Consider the following 20,677-nt stretch of genomic DNA (forward strand, 5'->3'; position numbering starts at 1 on the left):
CTGGAAACGAAGTTTGTTTTTATTGCACAACACTGATTTCAGACTTTTGCTTCGGTATTCGCGGTAGTACTGCACAGCACGTGGAGCGAAACATCGGACACCGTGCCGAACGAATACACGGCACAATCCGAAAACACACCGGAGAGGATTTTACTTGGTGGTCAAATCAGAAGGGGTGGATGTTTAATCCGACAGCGGATAACTCTGCGTGGTTGCTCGGAAAGCTTCCAGAACATTTGACCAGGGGGGGGATTATACTGAAATAGATACGTTTTTAAATAGTTAATATCGATGTAAGCAATTCAATACAAGAAACAAATAAATAGCACGTAAACCACTGCTCACGCACACAACAATCACCTACAACAGTTAAATACTAGTAATGTTTTACACTTATTTTAGTTGTCAAATTCACTACTTAAATACACCACAAACTCGGGTCAAACTGACCCACGAGTAACAGCTTCCCCAAGTCTTGTATCTGTTTACCACAATGCTCACACGCACACACGCATGCCACAGATTTACAGTGCTTGGTTGTTAAAATCCTAGAGAGCAGCGAGAAGTATATTTGATTTTGAAGTAATTCGATTTCAAAACGCGGTTCATCCTGTGCCCAAAGCCAGCTCAACAACCGTCAATCATTCAGCTCTGCAAACACGGCGCCAGCGACGTACAAAGACAGAGGAACGGCAGCAATCATTTGTACATGCACACAAGTCTTGTTGGAATAGCGATAACGACGGGGAATGCATCGTGACATAACACAAGGACAGACACGTGGAGGGGAAGAGTCAGCACGAGTGTGACTCGTGGTAATAACCTGCGACAAGTGGATTGATAAGGCTGTGTTGTTATTATCGAGCGTGGTCAATCCACTGCTGGATGAAGTCCTCCCCAAGCCACCGCCAACGTTCCTGATCTTGCTGGGTAACGCTTCACAGCTCCCACTCCGACACGTTCCGTTCTATTACGTAAATAATAATAAACTTCTTAACAACAGAGTTTCTCCATCTCTAATCCTCACGACTCAATCCGTCTTCAGGAGTGTATCACAACCCAAGGCTGGGTGAAGGTCTCACCACAATGTGCGGAACATGGGTGTTGTTTGACCACGTTGTACTTAACTACACCGGTCAGTGGAGTGGGGTGGACCCAGGACCAGTTCAGGTATCACTCGCCACTCATTGCGAGCCGTGGCCAGGAATCATATTTAGGCCCATAGGTTAGCAGTGCAGTGCACCAACCACTGCTCCTGCCCCCTTCACATAATTTACCTCTGTTCACATGCAATTGTCATTTCCACGTGCCCGATGACTGCTCAACCCAGAACTGTTTCCCCTGAAAATAGACCTCGTGTGTGTACACGTGTCGCACGTGTGACACACAGGACCGATTCAAATTAAGATGGCGGTCTTTGCACGTGTGTGGGGGGTGGCCGCGTGTCCAAAATGATGCAGGAGTACCAAATTAAACTGAGATAAGAGATCTGGTGTGATCCACCGTTATTCTATACATTCAAATGAATCGGCACTCTCTCCATCGTACGTGCACACACAAGGTCTACGTCACGTGGGGCACAGTCGGAAATCGTCAGGTCACGAGTTTTACGTAACCACCTATTCTGCCTTTTAATGGAGGTGAAAATTGGTAAAAGTGAAAAGGTGTTACGACCACGGCGGGGCCCGGGCAATTGATTGCAAAACAAACTCTGCATCCGTCTTCAGCCTCTCAGTGTCCATTAATTTGCCTGGGAACGAATCCATTCCATTTGCTACCTCCGAGTTGGGCCTGTACATCGCACGTCGCACCGTTGGACTGCAGTGTGCACAGGGGGGGTAAGGGGGGCCCTAGCGTGAGTTCCCCTCGCCGGGTCTGTCCTTGCTTGGCGCACACCCAACAGGAACGAGGATGGGGTTTAAAAAATAAACACAGGGCAACCGGTGCTTTTGGCATAGCACACCGTTGCTGAAATGTGACATGCATTACACCACTAAACAGGTACACCCACAGCACCGACCACGGAGTGTGCAATAATAAGGTGTACAGGAAACAACACTAAATTGTAAACGGCTGTTATGGATACGTGGCAAAGGCTGCAATGTCCCTAATGAGACAATTACTGTCGATCCAACAAAGAAGCCACCTGGGTCCCGCGTGTCGCGACAGCACTGCGGCAGCTACAACTGCCTTCTTCCTCCGCGAGTGCGGAATCGTGGAATCATGGCCCAATTGTGACTGGCGCAAAGTGAATTCTAGTAGTGTGGGTCCCTGTATGAGTCAGTCTGTCCAGCTGGCTTTAATCTGCCACGCGGTCAGTGGGCCTTGCTGAACAGGTTCCACATAGGCCAAGGACTCTGCACAGCCAACTTCCACCACTGAGATCTTTACAATAAGCCAAATAGCAGCTGTGACTAAGTTCAGCGGAGGTCTCCAAGAGATCCACACGTGGCCACTGAGGATGCTACAGCATGGCTTGGCGATTATGCAGAATGCTGAATGAATAGGTCTAACGCGAGTGTATGGAACTCCCGAGTTTGTGGGTCTCTGTGTGAGCCTAATCTATGGGAGTCGAGCTGCGATCGCGTTGATGTGCAAACTGTTGCAGACATCACCGACCATTGTCCAACGGTACACGCTCATGCAAAATTGTCAAACAGAATCCATCTGGTGACCCCAGACGCCAGACTCGTACACAGTTCTCAACTCGGTCTGTCGCATTTCAAGTGCCGTACAAAATAACGCCAGAAAACGACCCCATTATAACAATAAATAACAATTGAAATAAATACATGTTAGCAGCCAATCTATGCTATACCAGGTACCTTTAAGCACTTTTTTCAGAAACACACCCAGACTGTCCAACATGTCTTAAGTTTTGTAAACAGAAAAAAAATACTTTAACATCACTGTCAAGTGCGTCATTACAGCAGTGCACGAGTTACATTTCTGCCACGCGTTTCATACGTCAGTATCACGATGTAAATAAAAAATAACAGTGTGGTTTTGTAGTGTGGTCGTTCATGCAAATCGCATCTCACTATTACTGAGGAACCAGACAGGTGGGAAGACCGCAGCCAGGTGGTGAAATAGCGACGTCACTGGTGCGCTATGGCAAGCGTGCTTCACTATAACGTGAGTGGACTTTAAACTCCACATTCTATCGGATGACCCTGGACACGTAGGCCGAGGTTATGTACAAACAGGGAATTAAAGCGACCTGGTTTTTGGGTTGTGTATACCTTTTAAAACCAGATGGGATGTACAGTCAGAATTCACGTACATTTACAAAAGGAATGGATGACGCAAATTGGAACCCTCACGTCTCACGGGCAGAGCTGCCCCGCTACGACCTTCGCAAGCGGGAAATAAAAAATAAAGCCTGGCGGTGGCGGCGTGTGACTGTAGAGAGAAGGTAACAACATTGCACGTGACTAACGTAACCAATTCTCTAGCGCGCATCATGGGAACGAGGATCCGGCGCAGTCAGAAAAACCTGCACCACGCCCCAACGGCACGACACGGAGCTCACTGAAAGCTGACAAGCCGACGAGCCAGAGGTGGGAAACCTAGGGCCGGCGACTTAATTTCGCTTGACGCCACGGCCACATGACACCTACCAAGCAACTTTGGCGTGCTCAGACATTTCTGTGTGTTAGGATGTGGCCAGCCAGAGCTATTGAACATCAAATTTAGCTCTCCGTCAGGAAAACTTAGTATTTGCGCAATTCTCATAGCAGAAAGGCTATCGCGAAGATGCTTTGTTTAAACCTTGTAAGCTTTACAGAACATTTCCAACTATAGATTCCCCACCTCTGCTTTAAACAAAGAGGGTGCGGTGAAGAGGAGGAAATAAGAGGAAACGGAGAAGAAGGAAGGGGGAAGCCCCTACTGCTGCCGATGTCTCGTGTCTTCCTCGTTCAGTCGGTCTGTGGCACAGAGATGGTGGGCCCCTTGGGGTCGTCGAAGCGGTCCATGGTCTTGAGCTGCAGCACCATGTGCACGCCGTAGGTGAGCACCAGCAGCAGGATGAAGCCGACCACCAGACCCATCCACACGGCTGGCGTGAAGAAGGAGGCGCAGTCGCTCGCGTACGCGAACTTCCCGTCGCGCACGTTAAAGGCCTGGATCTGGGGGGGGGGTTCGGGGTTAAGGGTTGGGTGTCAGAGAAGGGAGGTCAAGCAAAGTTGAGATTATAAAGTATTAAAGCTTTCGTGACTGCATAAAATTACTCATTGGTTTTTTTCGGTAAAGTCACGTATGTAGAAATACAATAAAATTACATTAAAACAAAAAACAATCACGACGTTTCGATCACAACGCAAGCTATCTTCATCAGGTGTCAAGAACAAATCACGCTCTGGCCCCTCCCCCCCTCCAACCGTATTTACTATTTAAGCTTCTGTTCATCCCCCCCCCCTCTCTCTCTGCCTCCCTGTCCGTCTTTCCTCCCTCCTTACCTCTTGGTGGACTTGTATATGTATTTCTACTGACCGTGTACCTCGTATTTTTCATTCTATCTATGCTGGTATGTGCAATCCAAAGGTTGAACACGAATTTTAACACTCTTCTGAAATTCGTGGTCCGCCAGGAAGTGTCTAACTGTGTTGTTGGCCTGACTGGATGTGCTTCACATAATGTTTTTTCAGGTTTGTTGAATTCTCGTCTCTCATCTTTTTGTTGTATTTACCTCCGTGATTTGTTCTTGACACCTGATGAAGATCGCTTGTGTTGTGATCAAAACGTCGTGATTGTTTTTTTGTTTTAATATAATTTTATTGTATTTCTACATACGTGACTTTACCGAAAAAAACAATGAGTAAAGTTGAGATTATTGAGGTAATCGATCGGTAGATTAATCTTCTTCTTTCGTACGGCCGATGTAGATGCAGAGCAACATCTACAATTTCACACTCTGGCTTGACCACCTGGATGTGAAATTGTAGTTGCTGCTCTGCATCTACATCAGCCATACAAAAGATTGCTCTGCCGATTTATCAGTTCCATCGCTCGCCTCTCCCTACTCTCCCAACTACGTCGTCGTCACCTTCCGACGTCGCAACCACTGCCGGACGACGCAGCATCGCTGGAAACACCTCTCACCTGGAAGTCCTTGAGGGACACGTGAACGTGCGCGGAGATCGGTGACACGGGCACGAGGCGGGCGCCCGAGTCGGGGCTGGTGCTCACGACCTGGCAGCGGTACGAATATATCGCCGGCGCGTACACGGAGCTGACGTTGAACTCGGCGCCGGCGGCACCGGCGCTGCTGTTGGCGTAGGCGACCGCCACCTTGTCGAGCGTGAACCAGCGCTCGGCCGACACCGGGTACAGGCGGTTGGACATGGAGAACCTGCGGCAGGAACGACGACGCTGTTCAAGGGCGGTTGTGCCAAGTCCAGCTGGCTCCTTTTTTTACATGCACATGGGTTACACAATACGGTGCGCCGCTCGCTGAAAGGAGTTCCAAATTAAACTTTTTTTGACTTAAGACAACACGGCAACGATAGCGAGTATGACAGAAACTACGGCATAAAATATATTTTTCCTTTTAATTTAAATGTCTTGGGGATTTTCCTCCCAGTTTATCCCGACTGCTCTATCACATCGTGAGAAGGAGCATCCATTTGACTATCGTGCAGACCTTTTTTTTTTCAATAACAGTTGCAACAGCTCCATGCCAGCATGAGTGCCCACCTGATGGTTAATCTCTGGACCGGCAGAGTGGGGGTCCTGCTCTTGGAGAACTGCAAAGACAGCCTGAAAGAAAAGAATGACCGCATAAAAACTTGTCAGCGTGGGTCCTCTTGTGTGGCAGCGTTAAAGCGACAGAAGGCGTTTTTTTATCAAGGTCCTTTGTCATTTTGTCATGCACAAGTGAATTGATTGGCATTTGTGAGTATTTGTCCATTTCCCCCAGTTTAATCCCGATAGTGCTAGGCGTCACGTCATCCTTTTATAACTCTCACAGCGCAGGGTGACCCTTCGTGTAAGTGGACGGCCCACAGAAGTGGATACCACAGAGCTACCTCTAAGAGCCCCACAAGTGACCACTGGTCCCTACATTAGGTGCATTACTTTCCCACCTGCCCTACCACGGTTCGTCACATTGGAGAAAGGACTGCAATCTATACAAATTAAGTGCAGAACCAAATTTAACTTGGCTGAATTACACTTGAACCCAGGATCTCAGCAGTGCCAGCTCATCACTCTGACCTCTGAGACACTCACATGGCATTTTATTATCATCAACAAAGATTAAAGGTGTTCATGCATTCTCTTCATCCTTCTGCCGCCAACAGGGGGGCACGATAACTCTTGTAAAGATTACCCAGTGTGAACATTTTTTGTTGATGTATTTAAGACCGGAAGCAGGTGGATTGCTTCACTATTCTGGCAAATCGGCCGATGCTGCTGGATGTAATTACCAGCGAAACGTCGTACTACTCAAATTGTAAATGTTGTGGATTTACTCTCCAACACACCGGTGGGCTGAAGTAGTCACTAATTGGCACGTTGATTACGTGACAAACTTTAATGGCTCTTTCGGGTGTTGGAAGGTTACTACACATTTATACTTACGTGATCTAACCCAAAAACCTTTATTATGAATATTTGTCGCGAAAGCCTAAGTGTTAAACTGACTAACGATGACATACGCGCGTTTTGAAAGTGTAACAAATGCCTTGTGTGGTTTTTTAGTTTTTGTTGCTGTTTGAGGTGACTCACGTGGCGTTGTCGGGAGAGCAGCTCGAGGCACTCGTGTCCACCTGCCCATTAAACGTGGCCTCCGTGGCGTCGTAGCTGACCTGGCCGATGCGCAGCATGACGCGCGATGCCCACATGAATATGCAGTCGCTCGTCTTGTTCTTGAACGTCACCGGCGGGTACAGGGCCACCGCCGCCGGTGACAGCGCCGATGAGGCCGACGATGCCGCCTGCATCAGCTTCCTGCCGGTGCCAGCAGCGGCCTGGTAAATCTCGCGGATGACCTGCGCGTGAGCGGAGCTACGTTAGAGGTGTTACGAATCAGACCCTCTGCAATAACGGGCTTTAGTTTCGAGGCAAGGGTTGGTGGTTCACTGAGATTTGGTTCGCTCCCAACACCCAAATACGCAGTGCAGCAACTGCGTTAACAAAGGTTGGTAAGACAAGGCAAGGTGAACCGTGGCAGGGCACATGCAATGCGAGTTATATGCGGGAACTACGGTCTAACGGGCGACGTTTTGCGAGATGGTCACTCACCCGGGAAGGCCTTGATGCTGTGTAAATTGCAGTAAAGGGAAATCCGCTCTTGTTCAGTTGCTCGGTGACTTCTCTGATGATTTCATCTGCAGAGGGAGGAGACGTAAAGGTTAACGTGTGCCCCAAACAAACCGAGAGCTGACAAGTGTGCAGAGAAGCGTGGAGAATTACACTTAGAATGTACAGATCAGCTAACAAATGCAAATAGTACACGCTATATAGACCGTACAGACACGTAAGTGGGCTGAAGCAGGACACATCACTGGAAAGGATGATGGCTGATGATACAATCGTGATACAATCGCAGCCAAGGAGAGAACAACCACCACAGGGATCAATAGATGACATTAGCTCCTCTACACGAACAAGACAGACTGTGTCATTGAAAGAGATGGAGACAGAGTGGGCAGGCTTTCGACGCAGAGTGGCTAAATGATGTCTGATGATAAAACATTTTTACTTGTGATTCACCATGGGAAGGGGAGTAAAGTCAAGGATAAAATGTATGGAAACAGAGCGAATAGCAAAGGAAAGGGATGTTGGGACGAAAGTCTCCAAGACAAGGAAGGCATGGCTCAAGATGGGCAGCAGGAAGGAGCGCTGGGCAGGAAGGGGAGGAGGGGGAGAAGGACTGACCAGGCCAAGATGTCGGGGATGATGACAGGGTGATGATAAGAGGGGAGGGAAAACAGGGAGTGAGAGGGAAGGAGCGAGCAGAAGTGAGCTGCACAGAGGAGTGTCTATTTTCACAGGGAGCAGCGGGGAGAGCGGAGGGATTCAGAGAGGGATTGGCCACACAGAAGTCACTTGGCTTACAAGAGGCTTGAGCGGATTTAGAGACACAGAGAGTGATGATTACAGATATTTGTTAAATGTATACATTTTACGTACCGTTTCTCTCCAAGGCTTCTTTGGGCGACGCCACGTCAGGGCTGGTTAAGCAAAGGGAACAAACCATCATCCACTGCAGCTTGAAACTCCTAAGATCACCACGGATGTCTTTCCCCCCAAATGTATTCCGATTGTACTATAGTTGCGTTGTGAAACAAATACTCCATTTAGAACCATTGCAAAACATTGCACCATTTGTTTTAGAGAACAGCCCACTGAAGTGGATATCACAGAGCTACCTATGAGATCCCTTCAAGTGGCCTCCGGTCCATGCAGCAGAGGGCACCACTTTCTCATTTGCTCTGTCTGAGTAATGTTCATCGCATGACAGCCATACAAGTACGAGACGTAATTTTGTACATTTGGCATTTGCACTGTTCTTATAGATCAAGGCAAACACGAAAGGCGTTATGTTTCACAGACGGGTACAATCTACCATTAAGGAGAGACGTTGCTATGTGGTTTACCCAATTACGTAATTCTAGTGAAATTTGTTTTTACTCGCAAACTCTGGGTATGAATAACAAAACCAAAAAATACTCAAAGAAGCGATCATGACCACACATTAGGGAAACCCGGGCCCTGACTGAAACGGACAAATTCGGCCCAACAGTGCAGGGCGGGGACGGGCTGCACCTGCGTGTGCGAGGCAGGTTGACGAGCAGCAAGTTGGGCCGCGTGGGGTCCAAGATGGGCTCCTGCGAAGGCGAGCGCCCCAGTCTCAGCTCCCGGACACTGCGTCCGGCCGCGAGCCGGTCACGTAAGAACGCCGGAAGGTCCCCGGCCGAGCGCCAGTCGACTGACGGAAGCACCAGGGAGGACGGAGCCGATGCCAGAGCTCTCTGCGGCACAGACGCGCCAGCAGTATGTAACGCGTGACCCCCCCCATCCCAGGTCTCACCCCCCGACCACCTCACTTCACCAACCAGGACTGATCGGCGTGGTGCAACATTGGGTCAAACTCCCCCCCCATTGCTGACACGGAGTGGGCAGCCATTTGTCCAACAAGGAACTGAGAAAGGGCTAAAAATATCACTGCATCACCATCATCAACACCTTAAAAATGCCAAGATGGATCTCAATTCAAAATATCACAAAACTAATTTGTAGATATACAGAATAAGTTATGAAGCAATTGTCCTTTATAAAAAGACAAAATGCAGTGTTTGAAACATGCGTTCTGCTTCACAGCCTTAGAAAATATACTTTAAGTTTGTTTTTACAGCGTAAAGGTAACATTTATATTTTATTTTGTAACTGAAATATTTACCTGAATGTTGGAAAATGCATTATCTCCGTCGGCTCTCCCATAGTGCGTGAAGTCATCAACGCTCAGCTGAAAAACAAATATATACGGCACGTTGGCCAAGGAGGAGATGTTCACAGCAAAGATGGAGTGAAGACAACCCATCACGTGAGAGTGCGAGGTGGATTATCACATCGTAAGACCAGCAGTGGATTATGGTTGATGATTATGAGACTAAGGCGTTTCCATTGTGAACTCTCGCAGCAGTACAGCACACTATTTTCAAACCGCCCTGTGAGATGTCACCGAACAACTTCTGAAGTTTCTACAATGCTAAGCGCCTCTTTGTCTAAACTAGGCGGACAATAATTTTAAGTGCCCTTCAAAGCGTTCATCGCTTATCAATCAAAGCAAAAAATGTTTAATTCACAGCTGAAATAAACCAAATAAAAAACACAAATTTAATGAGACATCACCGCGGTTTAATCAACGCTGAGAGCTCAGTGGCCCCGACACGTTCCACCAGACTACATAATTACACAAGACTTATGGCTATTTAAATGATAATCAAACATTTGGCAAGTATACATAAACACATTTCATATTTGGCAGCGGCGTGTAAATTAACGTAAAAGGAGCGTTAAATAAGTCTGTGTCTGATACGCCATTGTTCATGGGGATAAATTTATCTTTGGAACTAAAATTGGACGTCAGGCCTATCTTAATCCAGATGGATCACGTGCATTTGAATCCAACGGTCTAAGTCCATAAAAATAAACTCTCGTGCGTGTTCTGACATGCATTAGCATGTCTGTCTCTAAGAGGCTTACACTCTAAAAAGCGCCATTAAAATGCCCCGTGAGCTAAAGACTTTAAAAGGCACATTCTTTCTGTTCAACGAAGGCAGACGTGTGCCAGGCAGTAAAGAAAGCGCTAAGCTACCAGTCACATAGAATGTGTCAATATAATTATAGTACTCCAATGGCCTTCAAGGTACACACAAGACCACAAACAGCTCTCATCATGTAGTTGTCAAGGTGGTAGGGGTGCAATGATATGCCGATGAATACTGATCACGATCGATTAATTTATATGTTGTATTCTAGATTTGAAGCTTTCGTGACTGCAAGGATCCATACTCTTTGGTTCTATTCAGTAAAGTCAAGTAAAAGTATAAAACAACAAAAATAAAAAATGTACGACGTTTGGCCACAACACAAGTGGCATTCATCAGGTGAAGGGACCAGACTGTCTCGAGGACAGCGCTGGAGTGAACACAGCCAAGCTCAGACCGCGACCTTTAACCTGTGAGAGGAAACAAGGCGCCTTGACAAAGGAATTAGCATAAAAATTTGCATTTAATTGGCAGACTTAGCATGATGAACGGTGTAGAGAGGGGGAAACATGTGCAGACCGGCGAGGGGGGGAGGGGGAGTTTACCTATTGATGGTGTGAAAAGGGAATTTAAGCAGCTGCGAAAGTTTGGGATACCATTACTTGAAAAAATATACTGTACCATTGAAAATTAGTTTCATGTTTGGTTCGATTTAGAACATCTTTCCAATAGTTGCTTAATTTGAAACCATCTTCTCGGTTGAAATTGTGTCTGTAAATCTGAATTGCCTCGTGAACAAATCTCTGTTAAAAACCCGTGGGTTTGCAAAGAACCTTGGTATCGGAGAAAATTATATCGTGATCACCCACAGCGTTGTAGCAGTGATCAGCTACGGTAGAAGAATTCGTTCTGCCGTGTTTCAAATCTGATTTGTGCTCGCGAATTCGGTCAGAGACATGTTGTTTCGTCTCCCCGATATAGCAGTCACCACAGGTGCAGATCAATCTGTAAACTCCGGGGTACTGTAAGTCAGGAATGACATCCTTCACGGAAGGGATAAGTTCACGGATTTTGTGTACTGTATTGAACCGGACCAGGATCTTGTGTTTGTTTAGAATTTTAGAGATCTTTTTAGTAACACCTGCTATATATGGCAGTGTGATGGTTTTGATCGGAGTATCAAGTGGTTGTTTTTGTATGGAGGGAGAAACAGCTTAGCGGATGGTACGGTCAGAATATCCATTCCTTTTGAGGGCCAGATGCACATGTTTTAATTCACTGGTCAGGTGGTGTTGGTCCGAAATGCAATGAGCCCTGTGGTATAACGTTTTGATGAGATAATTCTTTTGCGTCGGGTGGTGGTGGGAATCAGGTTTCAAGTAGAAATCTGTGTGGGTGGGTTTCCTGTAGACAGAATGTCCCAATGAGCCATCAGGTCTCCTCTCAAACAGAACATCCAAGAATGGCAGCTTGCCATCTTTCTCCACTTCCATGGTGAATTTGATGGCAGGGTGTCTGGAATTAATGTGATCTAGGAAAAGGTTCAAAGCTGGGAGGCCATGTGGCCAAATGACGAAAGTGTCGTCTACATATCTCTTCCACAGGGAAGGTCTGAGGGTGGAAGTCTGGATGGCGTCCGATTCAAATTTCTCCATGAAAATATTGGCTATCACTGGTGACAAGGGGGATCCCATGGGGGTACCCTCATTTTGTTTGTAGAAGGAGCCATTCCAAGTAAAGTAGGTATTGTTGAGGCAGTGCCTAACCAGTGCAGGTGTATCGGGGTCTAGTCCATGTTGGACCAAATTTTCAATTATTGCAATGATATGAGGTACTGGGACCTTGGTGAACAAAGAGACCACATCGAAGCTGACAAGGATATCGTCAGGGGACAGTACAACGTCTTTGACCATAGAGACCAATTGGGCTGAGTTAAGTACTGCTGAGGCGGTCTTGCCAGTGAAAGGCAGCAAGGTATCTGACAGAAAATGGGCTAGTCTATAGGTAGGGGAGTTAATCGTGGATACGATGGGTCGTAGTGGGGTGCCTTCTTTATGAATCTTGGGAAGACCATAGAATCTAGGGGGTCTTGCAGCAGAAGGTTTTAGGGAGGGACGTTTAGTTGGGTCGATTAGGGAGGTGGAACTTGTGATGATCTTGTTGGTTTTTATCGCTAGGCTATTGGTAGGGTCATTTTTAATTTTTGAGTAACTTCCATCGTTGAGCAGATTCTGGATTTTGTTGTTGTATGAATCTTTATCCATAATTACAGTAGCGTTGCCTTTATCGGCTGAGAGGATGACTATGTCACTTCTGTTTTTTAAATTCGCGAGTTCAGAGCGTTCATTTTTGCTGATGTTGCTAATGGGTTTCTTAGCATTCAAAAATAGTGGCTATTTCAGCTCTCGCAACGTCTGCTTGGATGTGTCCTACGCCTTTGAGGGCTACATCGACCTGAGAGATATATTAAATACTAATTTTTATGCTATTTCCTTTGTCAAGGCGCCTTGTTTCCTCTCATACAGCTTAAAGGTCGCGGCCTGAGCTTGGCTGTGTTCACTCCAGCGCTGTCCTCGAGACAGTCTGGTCCCTTCACCTTATGAAGGCCACTTGTGTTGTGGCCGAAACGTCATGAATTTTTTTATTTTATTTTTGTTGTTTTATACTTTTACGTGACTTTACCGAATAGAACCAAAGAGTATATGTTGTATGTCAGGGTTCTGTGATTGGTAGCCTATGGGCCACTTGGAGTGGCCTACCAAGAGATCAGGAGACCACTGAGATGACAGAGCTACAAGAAAGAGAGCTGTAGACAAGATATAAAGTTTAGGGAGATTAAAACCGGTAAACAAGAGAGAGATAAGCAACCCTGTGACAGGAGGCCGGGGTTAGGGGTCACAAGTAGAGGATGGACTAGAAACATACACACTGGCAATGAATATGAAATGAAAGCGGAATAGTGCACAATGAGGCACCAGGAGATCCATGCTTGAAATTATACTGCGAGACAGGAAGAGGAACACATGTATTAGAGACCATACACAATTTTGAGACATCAAAATTTCTGTTAAGAAGAGTAAATGGGCTTGGGCAAGACAGGTCGCTAGAAGGGAAGATGGCCATTTGTTTAGGAAAATAACGGAGCGGAAGTCAAAGGAGAGAACGCACCCAAGAAGACGTCCACCACACAGATATGGTGCGATGCAATCAGCTCGTGCAGGAGCCAGATAGAATGTTGGCCCATCCCAGCGATTATACTAAATTAAGATAATCGGGACTTCACCGACTGTGGAATCAGCTGTCGGCAGTCTCACCCATCCATGACTCATTTAGTGATGCCCTGGCAGCTGTGACGATAATATATATTTTGTTTCAATAAGAGGAAGTCGTCAGTGTCACGGAGCTGGCTCATGTCTCGTGATTTCCTGGTATAAAAAAACATGCAACCATCACATGACACGAGTTGAAAGCAAATGTTCCCGTTCACCCAACCCCGCCCCACACCCCCCACTAACTCGAACCCGAGCAAGCTTACAGAGGGACTACGCTGAAGGAAGGATCATGCACTATGTATTAGCTATTTAATTATCTATCATAGGTCAGAGTGTTCGTGAATTATTTACACAGAGTTTGGTAGCAGAGGGAACAGTTGGGAGTTGATAACCGTTGCTCAGTGCTGGCCAATGAGTAAATAGATTCGTGGGGCATGGAAGCCCGACGAGGTGGGAGGAGTGGGGGGGAAAGGGGGGCAGGAAGGGTGGGGGAGGAATGGGGGGGGGTATGAATCCCATTTCTAAGTATAGCAACTGGCAAGCGCACGTGCAGGTCAGTAAGCAATGTTCTTTTCATTTTCTCCTTTCAGGGCCCCACCGGCCCCCTAATGATGGAGCAGCCACCTCCCCCCCCCACCCCGCCACCATGTAACAACACAGTAATAACGCAGCTCACTTTGTCCTGAAGAAAGAGCACCAGGTTTTTGTCGGGCATCTGCAGGGCTGGCTTCAGGTACCCGTGCAGCTCCTTTGCCGTCACGATGTGACCCGAGTGAGGGGATGTCGCCGGACCCCACAGGGAGCTGGCAGCAGCAGCAGGGAGAGAGGAGAGAATTCAGCGGCGGTAAAATTGTGGCGCAATTATTGATTTGGAGAAGATATTACTATTTTTTTTTTACTAAAGCAGTGCAGTGGCTGTAGTTTTGTCCTTTGTTTCTTGGCGTTTGCTTTGACTACGGCATTAAAGAAGCATGAACTGCAGTCTTGGTAGTCGAGTGACTCCTAGCGTCCGTGCACGGCCATAACAATTGTCAGTCGAGCATCGTTTTATATTACATTACAGGCGAATATTTTTTTCAAAATACAGTACCGTGCCCCCCACCTCCCCAATCTTGTTCCGCATGAGCTGTCATACCAAGTTACCCTCATAGTGCACAGCAGCACCGTGAAGAAGGGACAGCAGAAGTGTATATTGGAGCTATCTCCGAGAGCCTTTCCAGGGATCTTTGTGCCACAATCTAGGGCAGGGGTCACCAAACTACGGCCCACGGGCCGTATCGGGCCCGCGGCGTCAGTCCATCAGGCCCGCCGACGGTACTTGAATTTGGTTGATAAAACGTATGAAACACGAGACGTTGTGATACAATTTAAATATTATGTTTAGAATACCAGGAGATCTTCACGCGTGCGGAGACCTCCTTGCTGCGATGTGCCTTAAATTTACTATTTTAAATTTTAAATTATTGTATCTAGATTTTCTTGTTTATTGTAATGTTTGCTTATTTCGCGCCATCCCAAGTACTTCCCCGGCTCGTGGTAGCTCCGCCTAAGCTCTGACGTTACCATGGTTTACATGGCAACACACACAAACACACATCTTTCCCGCCCCCAAGCATTGAACAGAATGATTTTGCGGCCCGCGCTCGTCATTCTATCAGTTATCCGGCCCGCTGTGAAAAAAGTTTGGTGACCCCTGATCTAGAGGGAAGGGGGTGGGGGCAGCACCTTGCATGACCGTCAACACGATATATTTTATACTCCCAGAACTGGAATAAAGCTACATTGAATGCAAACCCAACTTGACTCCCAACAACTCGAGGACCCGATTAAATCAAATGCCTGGATGGGAACCAGGATCTCTTGCGGTGCCAGCTCAGTGCACTAACCTGAGCAACTGGGACTTTCTCGACTGCTACATTATTTACCGCCTATTCCTGGGCTGGTGGGTTACTACTACAAGGCAGACGGTGCTCAATTTGATCGCCAATTAGAGCCCCCCCCCCCCCCCCCCTCCACGTCTGTTGTCAGTAAAGCGAGTCTGTGCCGAAAATACGCATCGGCGTAATGTTATCACCGTTACATTACGATTAACGTTGGAATTGATATTGTTGCACTGCAAGCAGGTGGGGTGGCATCATTAATTGTCGCCCACGCACAGATGGGACGGCAGCGCAGTCCTTGGGGGGGAAATGCGAAACGGGGGTTGCGCGCCATCGCTTCCTTCCTTCCTTCCGCTCGCTCCCGCAACTCGTGCATCGTCGAACACGCACAACCTCGTCAACCACCAGGCGGGCTGGTACAACAACGGTGAATGCTGCTGCGTCCCCCTCTTGCTGCCTATCACCAGGCCCATTCACGCAACATTCTACTGCTGCGCCGCGTGCCGCAGTGTCGACTGTCGTGGCGGATGCAGTGACCACCGCACGGACCGGGCGGTCCGTCGATGGGCCGCTCGGCCGCCCTGAGGGGGGATCGTGTGGCCAGACTTGACTGGGCAAGACGCCTCCTGGCGCACGGCGATGGCTCGCCCATCTTGAGGCGCTGGCCAGGCTCGACCCCGCTGAGCTTCAGAGACGTCTCACGAGTCAATGGGTTTAGCACAATGCTTTGTGAGACGCACCCACAACCACCTCCGTTATCCACCAGACTGCCGCATTAATTGTTGTCAATATTCCATTATTCGATGTTAATATTATTGGCGAGCGGTGCGTTTGGGCGGCGGGTGGGGGGCCCTAGGCGTGGGGTTTTAGTTTCTTGATTCCCCCGGACCGCAATGGCGTTTGCCCCCTAGCGACGCGAGTCCGACCGGGCCCCATGCGCATCTATCGCGGGCGGGCGCCAACTCACGCGTCCGAGGTCCACAGCAGCACGGGGACCTGGTCCACGGCTGCCGCGACGCTCATCGCCGCGAGAAGGGCGACGGCGACGGCGCCGCCGAGGCGGAGGAACGAGCGCACCGCTGCCTCCATTGCGTCCAACGTCGCCTTGCAAATCGCCCGGAGCGCACGATGGCGATCGCGGGGGGCGTTGACGACGCGCGCCATTGGCCGGTGAGCGCGCGGCGCTGCGATCGCCGTCCAATGGGAAGGCGAGCGAGCGACGGAGCCCAGCGCGCGCACTCTCTAGCCAATCGGGGAGGCGCCCGAAGTGAGACAGCTCATTATGCTAATATTTTGCTGATCTATGCACTCATTAGCATAATGGTATACCGACATTGGCGAAGAGAAACGGTTTATTATGCTAATGTATCCTGATTTATGCGCTCATTAGCATAGTGGCAATGTCGACATTGGCGACGTGTGACAGCTCATTATGTTAATGTGGGCTGATTTATGCACTCATTAGCATAGTGGCAATGCCGACATTTGCGAAGTGAGACAGCTCATTATGCTAATGTTTCCTGATTTATGCACTCGTTAGCATAGTGGCAATATTTTACTTGCCAGTATCAAAATATAACAATAAGTTTGACCATTTCTGGCAATAAAACAGTCGTGCTAAGATGTTGAAACACCAAACAGAATCCCTTTTCAAGGAATCCTGTCTGCATTAACCACGTACTTGGGGTGAACATGTAAACAAAACACATGCCCTGATAATATATGCATTGTTACTCTTTGGTTCTATTGGGTAAAGTCACGTAGGTAAAAAATAAAATAACAAAATCACGACGTTTCGGCCACAACACAAGCGGCCTTCAACAGGTGAAGGGACGAGACTGTCTGGAGGACAGCGCTGGAGTGAACTTTACCCAATAGAACCAAAGAGTATGGATCCTAGCAGTCACGAAAGGTTTAAATCTAGAATATATGCATTGATTGGTCAACACCAGACAGCTTTCTTCGAAGAAAGTTTCAAAGACAATGCATATATTAATTATTAGAACATGTTTTGTTTGCATGTTTTGCCACAAGTACGTGTGTGGTTAATGCAGAGTTGATGCCTTGCAAAAGGTATCTATTTGGCGTTTGAATATCTTAACACCTATATTCTTGGTTCTTTCGGTAAAGTCACGTAGAAGGGAAACAATAAAATAATAAAAATATAAAACAATACAATTCTCACGACGTTTCGACTGCAATACAAGCAATCATCATCAGGTGTGAAAAACACAGCAAATTTCCTTGCTATGTTTTTCACCTTGCTGGACGCCTTGAAGTATGATGAGTACAGCTGGAAGGTCATCGGAGACTTCACAATGGTGGCATTCCTGATGGCTCTCCAAGGCAGTTTTACCAAATTTCCCTGCTATCTTTGCCTTTGGAACAGCAGCGACACCAAGTCGCACTACCACAGGTGGGACTGGCCACAGCGGACCGAGTTCTCTGTGGGGAGGAACAAAGTCTAGTGGGAGCCACTGGTGGACCCCCGGAAAATGCTGATGCCACCACTGCACATCAAATTGGGCCTCATGAAACAATTTGTCAGAGCTGTAGATAAGAAGTTGGCAGCCTTCAAGTACATTCAAGACTTCTTCCCTAAGCTGTCTGAGGCAAAGGTCAAAGCCGTTGTCTTCATTGGATCACAGATAAAGAAGATCCTGGAGTGCAATAAATTCCACAAAATCTTTTGTAGTCATTTTTTATTAATTTAGTATAAATACATGTTAATTTTGATTCATATGTTATTTTTTTCTGACTTTATGTGAACGAAAAGACACAAATTCGCCCGTTTCTGCATTGAAATAGGTGTATTTCAAAATATCACTGTCCTGAATTTTGATTTAAAGCTTTCGTGACTGCAAGGATTCATCTTCTTTGGTTCTTTCGATAAAGTCCAAAGGCTCCAGCGCTGTCCTCCAGACAGTCTCGTCCCTTCACCTGATGAGGCTGCTTGTGTTGTGGCCGAAACGTCGTGAGAATTTTATTGTGTTACTTTATTTTATCAATTTATTATTTTATTCTCATTCTACGTGACTTTACCGAAAGAACCAAAGAAGATCACTGTCCTGGTCACAAAAGCAAAGTTTGTGGAAAAAATTTGCCATTTTCTGTACTTTTTATGCATAAGCAATTACGAAATAACACTTACTACACAGGAACTAAAATTGTGTTACATTATGTAATCGGTGGTGCGGGGGAAAGACAACAAACTAAACACAAATGAATTGCAAGCAGACAACTCACCATTACTCAGGCTGTAGAGCATCATGGGAAAAATGGAACAAAATCCAACCTCAGCAGTCCCTCTGACCAGAAGGCTGTTCCAACCACCACCAGTAGTAGAGAGTATGAATCATTTGTATGATTGTTGGTATAATATGCCTGTTATTCTTTGTTCTTTGCGAATTCTGTTCTGATGTCTTATCCTTCGATAAGTATAACTTGGATGTTGTTCTTTGTTGATGCACCACGGATCTTCTTTGCAAACTGGATGGCTAACTGGCTTAACAGGATTTATCGTGTCACAAATAAATATTGAATTTAAATTCTGTTATATAATGCTAGGTACCTCCATTTAATATTTGCATTATTTTTGCATTGTTTTTCGTCTGCTATAAATAAGAGCCATTGCCCCAAACGTCACCTACTACATATTTATTTTCCTTTTTAGTTTTATTTATGGAACGTTTATCAGTTTTGGTGATCAAACATTGATTCAAATCAAATTTTTAATTGACAAGAGATGAAGAAGGTAAAAGTGATACCCATCTCAGACAAGCTGAGAGGAAACGAAATCGGATGGCTTGAGTGACACGTCTTAGAATAAGAGGGAACCCCACGAAGGATGAAGAAAACCGATAAACATGGATTCACTGGGGCTGAGAGCGAGAGGCAGGCCCAGACAGAAGTGGCTTCAAGTGGTGAGCCAGGTTGTGAAGAACTGTGGAGTGGATGTACAGATGATGGCTCAGGATTGGTGTGAGTTTAGAAAGAGGAGTAAGAAGGCAGAGCATAAGTGGGAATACTTATAGGGAGGATTAAGTTGATAGCTTTGTCATAATACGTTTTCTACTGTCATGTTCTGCTTGCTTTGGCAATTGTGTTTAACTTCCTATGTAATTAAATGTCTCTCTGGATCTCTATTAGCTCTCTGAATGGTCGGTCTGTAATTGCACTGTTCTGTCATCACAAGCAGACCCAGGTCACTCTCCCAAAGAGACATATCTCAATCAATCAGCTCTTACTCGGTGAGATAGCCAGTGAGTGGATTACCTTTCGTACGAGTGTGGACCTTCGTGTTGAAGTCGTTCTCCACCCAGGCTTAGGAATGTGGAATATCTACCACTGGCTCAGAGTCGTAAGGGCTTCCTTTGCCAAACCACATTGACCAGCGTATTAGACATTCTTTGGGTCTTTCGGTAAAGTCACGTAGATAGGTTCAAAGAAAATAACAAAAACCTACGACGTTTCGATCGCAACACAAGCGGTCGTCTCCTTTTTCCTGAAGACGACCACTTGTGTTGCGATCGAAACGTCATAGTTTTTTGTAATTTTCTTTGAACCTATCTACGTGACATTACCGAAAGACCAAACGAATATGAATTCCTGCAGTCACGAAGGCTTAAAATCAAGATTCAGCGTATTAGAGTATTGCCGAATAACACCCATGACCGACATGGCGTGGGGAGGCATTCATCCGACAGTGGATTGGCAATGGGCTGTAGAGGAAAACATGACTTTACCGAAAGAACCAAAGAGTATGAAAACAAAGTAGTTTGTAGAGGAAACATGGAGTGGATTTAAAGGCGTGGAACATGGGGTGGGTAACAAAGCAGGTGGTGTTTTACAGCATCCGGATCCAGGGACCCCTCTGTCAAGATCGATGACCAGGATTACAACACCGGCATAACCACTTGACATCCTTGATGTCGTCATCGGGGCTGCCACTCAACACCATTGTTAAATCATTCAAAGAGACTACAGTGCATATTTTAAAACATCTTAGTCGTACCTAAAAGAGAGATGATGGTTTAGGAATTGAAAGATTTAAAGTAAAAAAATACACCGACGTGACACAAGTGTTTTTTTTTTAATGAGAGGTGTTATATTAAAAAAGCTTTGAGGGGGCACTCGGATTTGAACCGGGGACCTCTTGATCTGCAGTCAAATGCTCTACCACTGAGCTATACCCCCACAGGATGCTTTGTGAGCGTAATAGCTTAAGTACATAACGTGCATGTCAAATAAGGTATAATGCCAATGCCGATGAATGCCAATGCACTCATATGGTTCGGCATGAATGATT

General features: G+C 46.7%; 1 protein-coding gene and 1 non-coding gene across 2 annotated transcripts; both read right to left on the reverse strand.

The window, feature by feature from the left end:
- Position 1: 1 nt before the first annotated feature.
- ATP6AP1 (ATPase H+ transporting accessory protein 1) lies at positions 2–16,535 on the reverse strand. Its single transcript, XM_032969800.2, has 10 exons — positions 16,337–16,535; positions 14,166–14,292; positions 9,407–9,472; positions 8,773–8,978; positions 8,137–8,177; positions 7,246–7,331; positions 6,730–6,992; positions 5,698–5,760; positions 5,104–5,353; positions 2–4,130 (listed from the first exon to the last, which is right to left on the reverse strand). Exons 1-10 carry the CDS (start codon positions 16,531–16,533, stop codon positions 3,921–3,923), a joined length of 1,509 nt encoding a protein of 502 aa, XP_032825691.1. The 5' UTR covers positions 16,534–16,535; the 3' UTR covers positions 2–3,920.
- A 3,958-nt stretch (positions 16,536–20,493) lies between these two features.
- TRNAC-GCA (transfer RNA cysteine (anticodon GCA)) lies at positions 20,494–20,565 on the reverse strand. The gene has a single exon. It is a non-coding gene; the product is annotated as a tRNA-Cys (tRNA).
- Between the last annotated feature and the right edge of the window lie 112 nt (positions 20,566–20,677).

Source organism: Petromyzon marinus, chromosome 42 (assembly GCF_048934315.1).
Source record: "Petromyzon marinus isolate PM22_M1 ecotype Great Lakes invasive population chromosome 42, UKy_Petmar_22M1.pri1.0, whole genome shotgun sequence".
NCBI lineage: Eukaryota > Metazoa > Chordata > Hyperoartia > Petromyzontiformes > Petromyzontidae > Petromyzon > Petromyzon marinus.

Coding starts and splice junctions, on each gene's coding strand:
- ATP6AP1 (XM_032969800.2), bottom strand. CDS start 16,533: ATGGCGCGCGTCGTCAACGCCCCCCGCGATCGCCATCGTGCGCTCCGG. Junction 9,473..14,165: donor TGCTCTTTCTTCAGGACAAA/GTGAGCTGCGTT, acceptor TTTGTTTTTCAG/CTGAGCGTTGATGACTTCAC. Junction 4,131..5,103: donor TGTCCCTCAAGGACTTCCAG/GTGAGAGGTGTT, acceptor CCCCCCCCCCAG/ATCCAGGCCTTTAACGTGCG.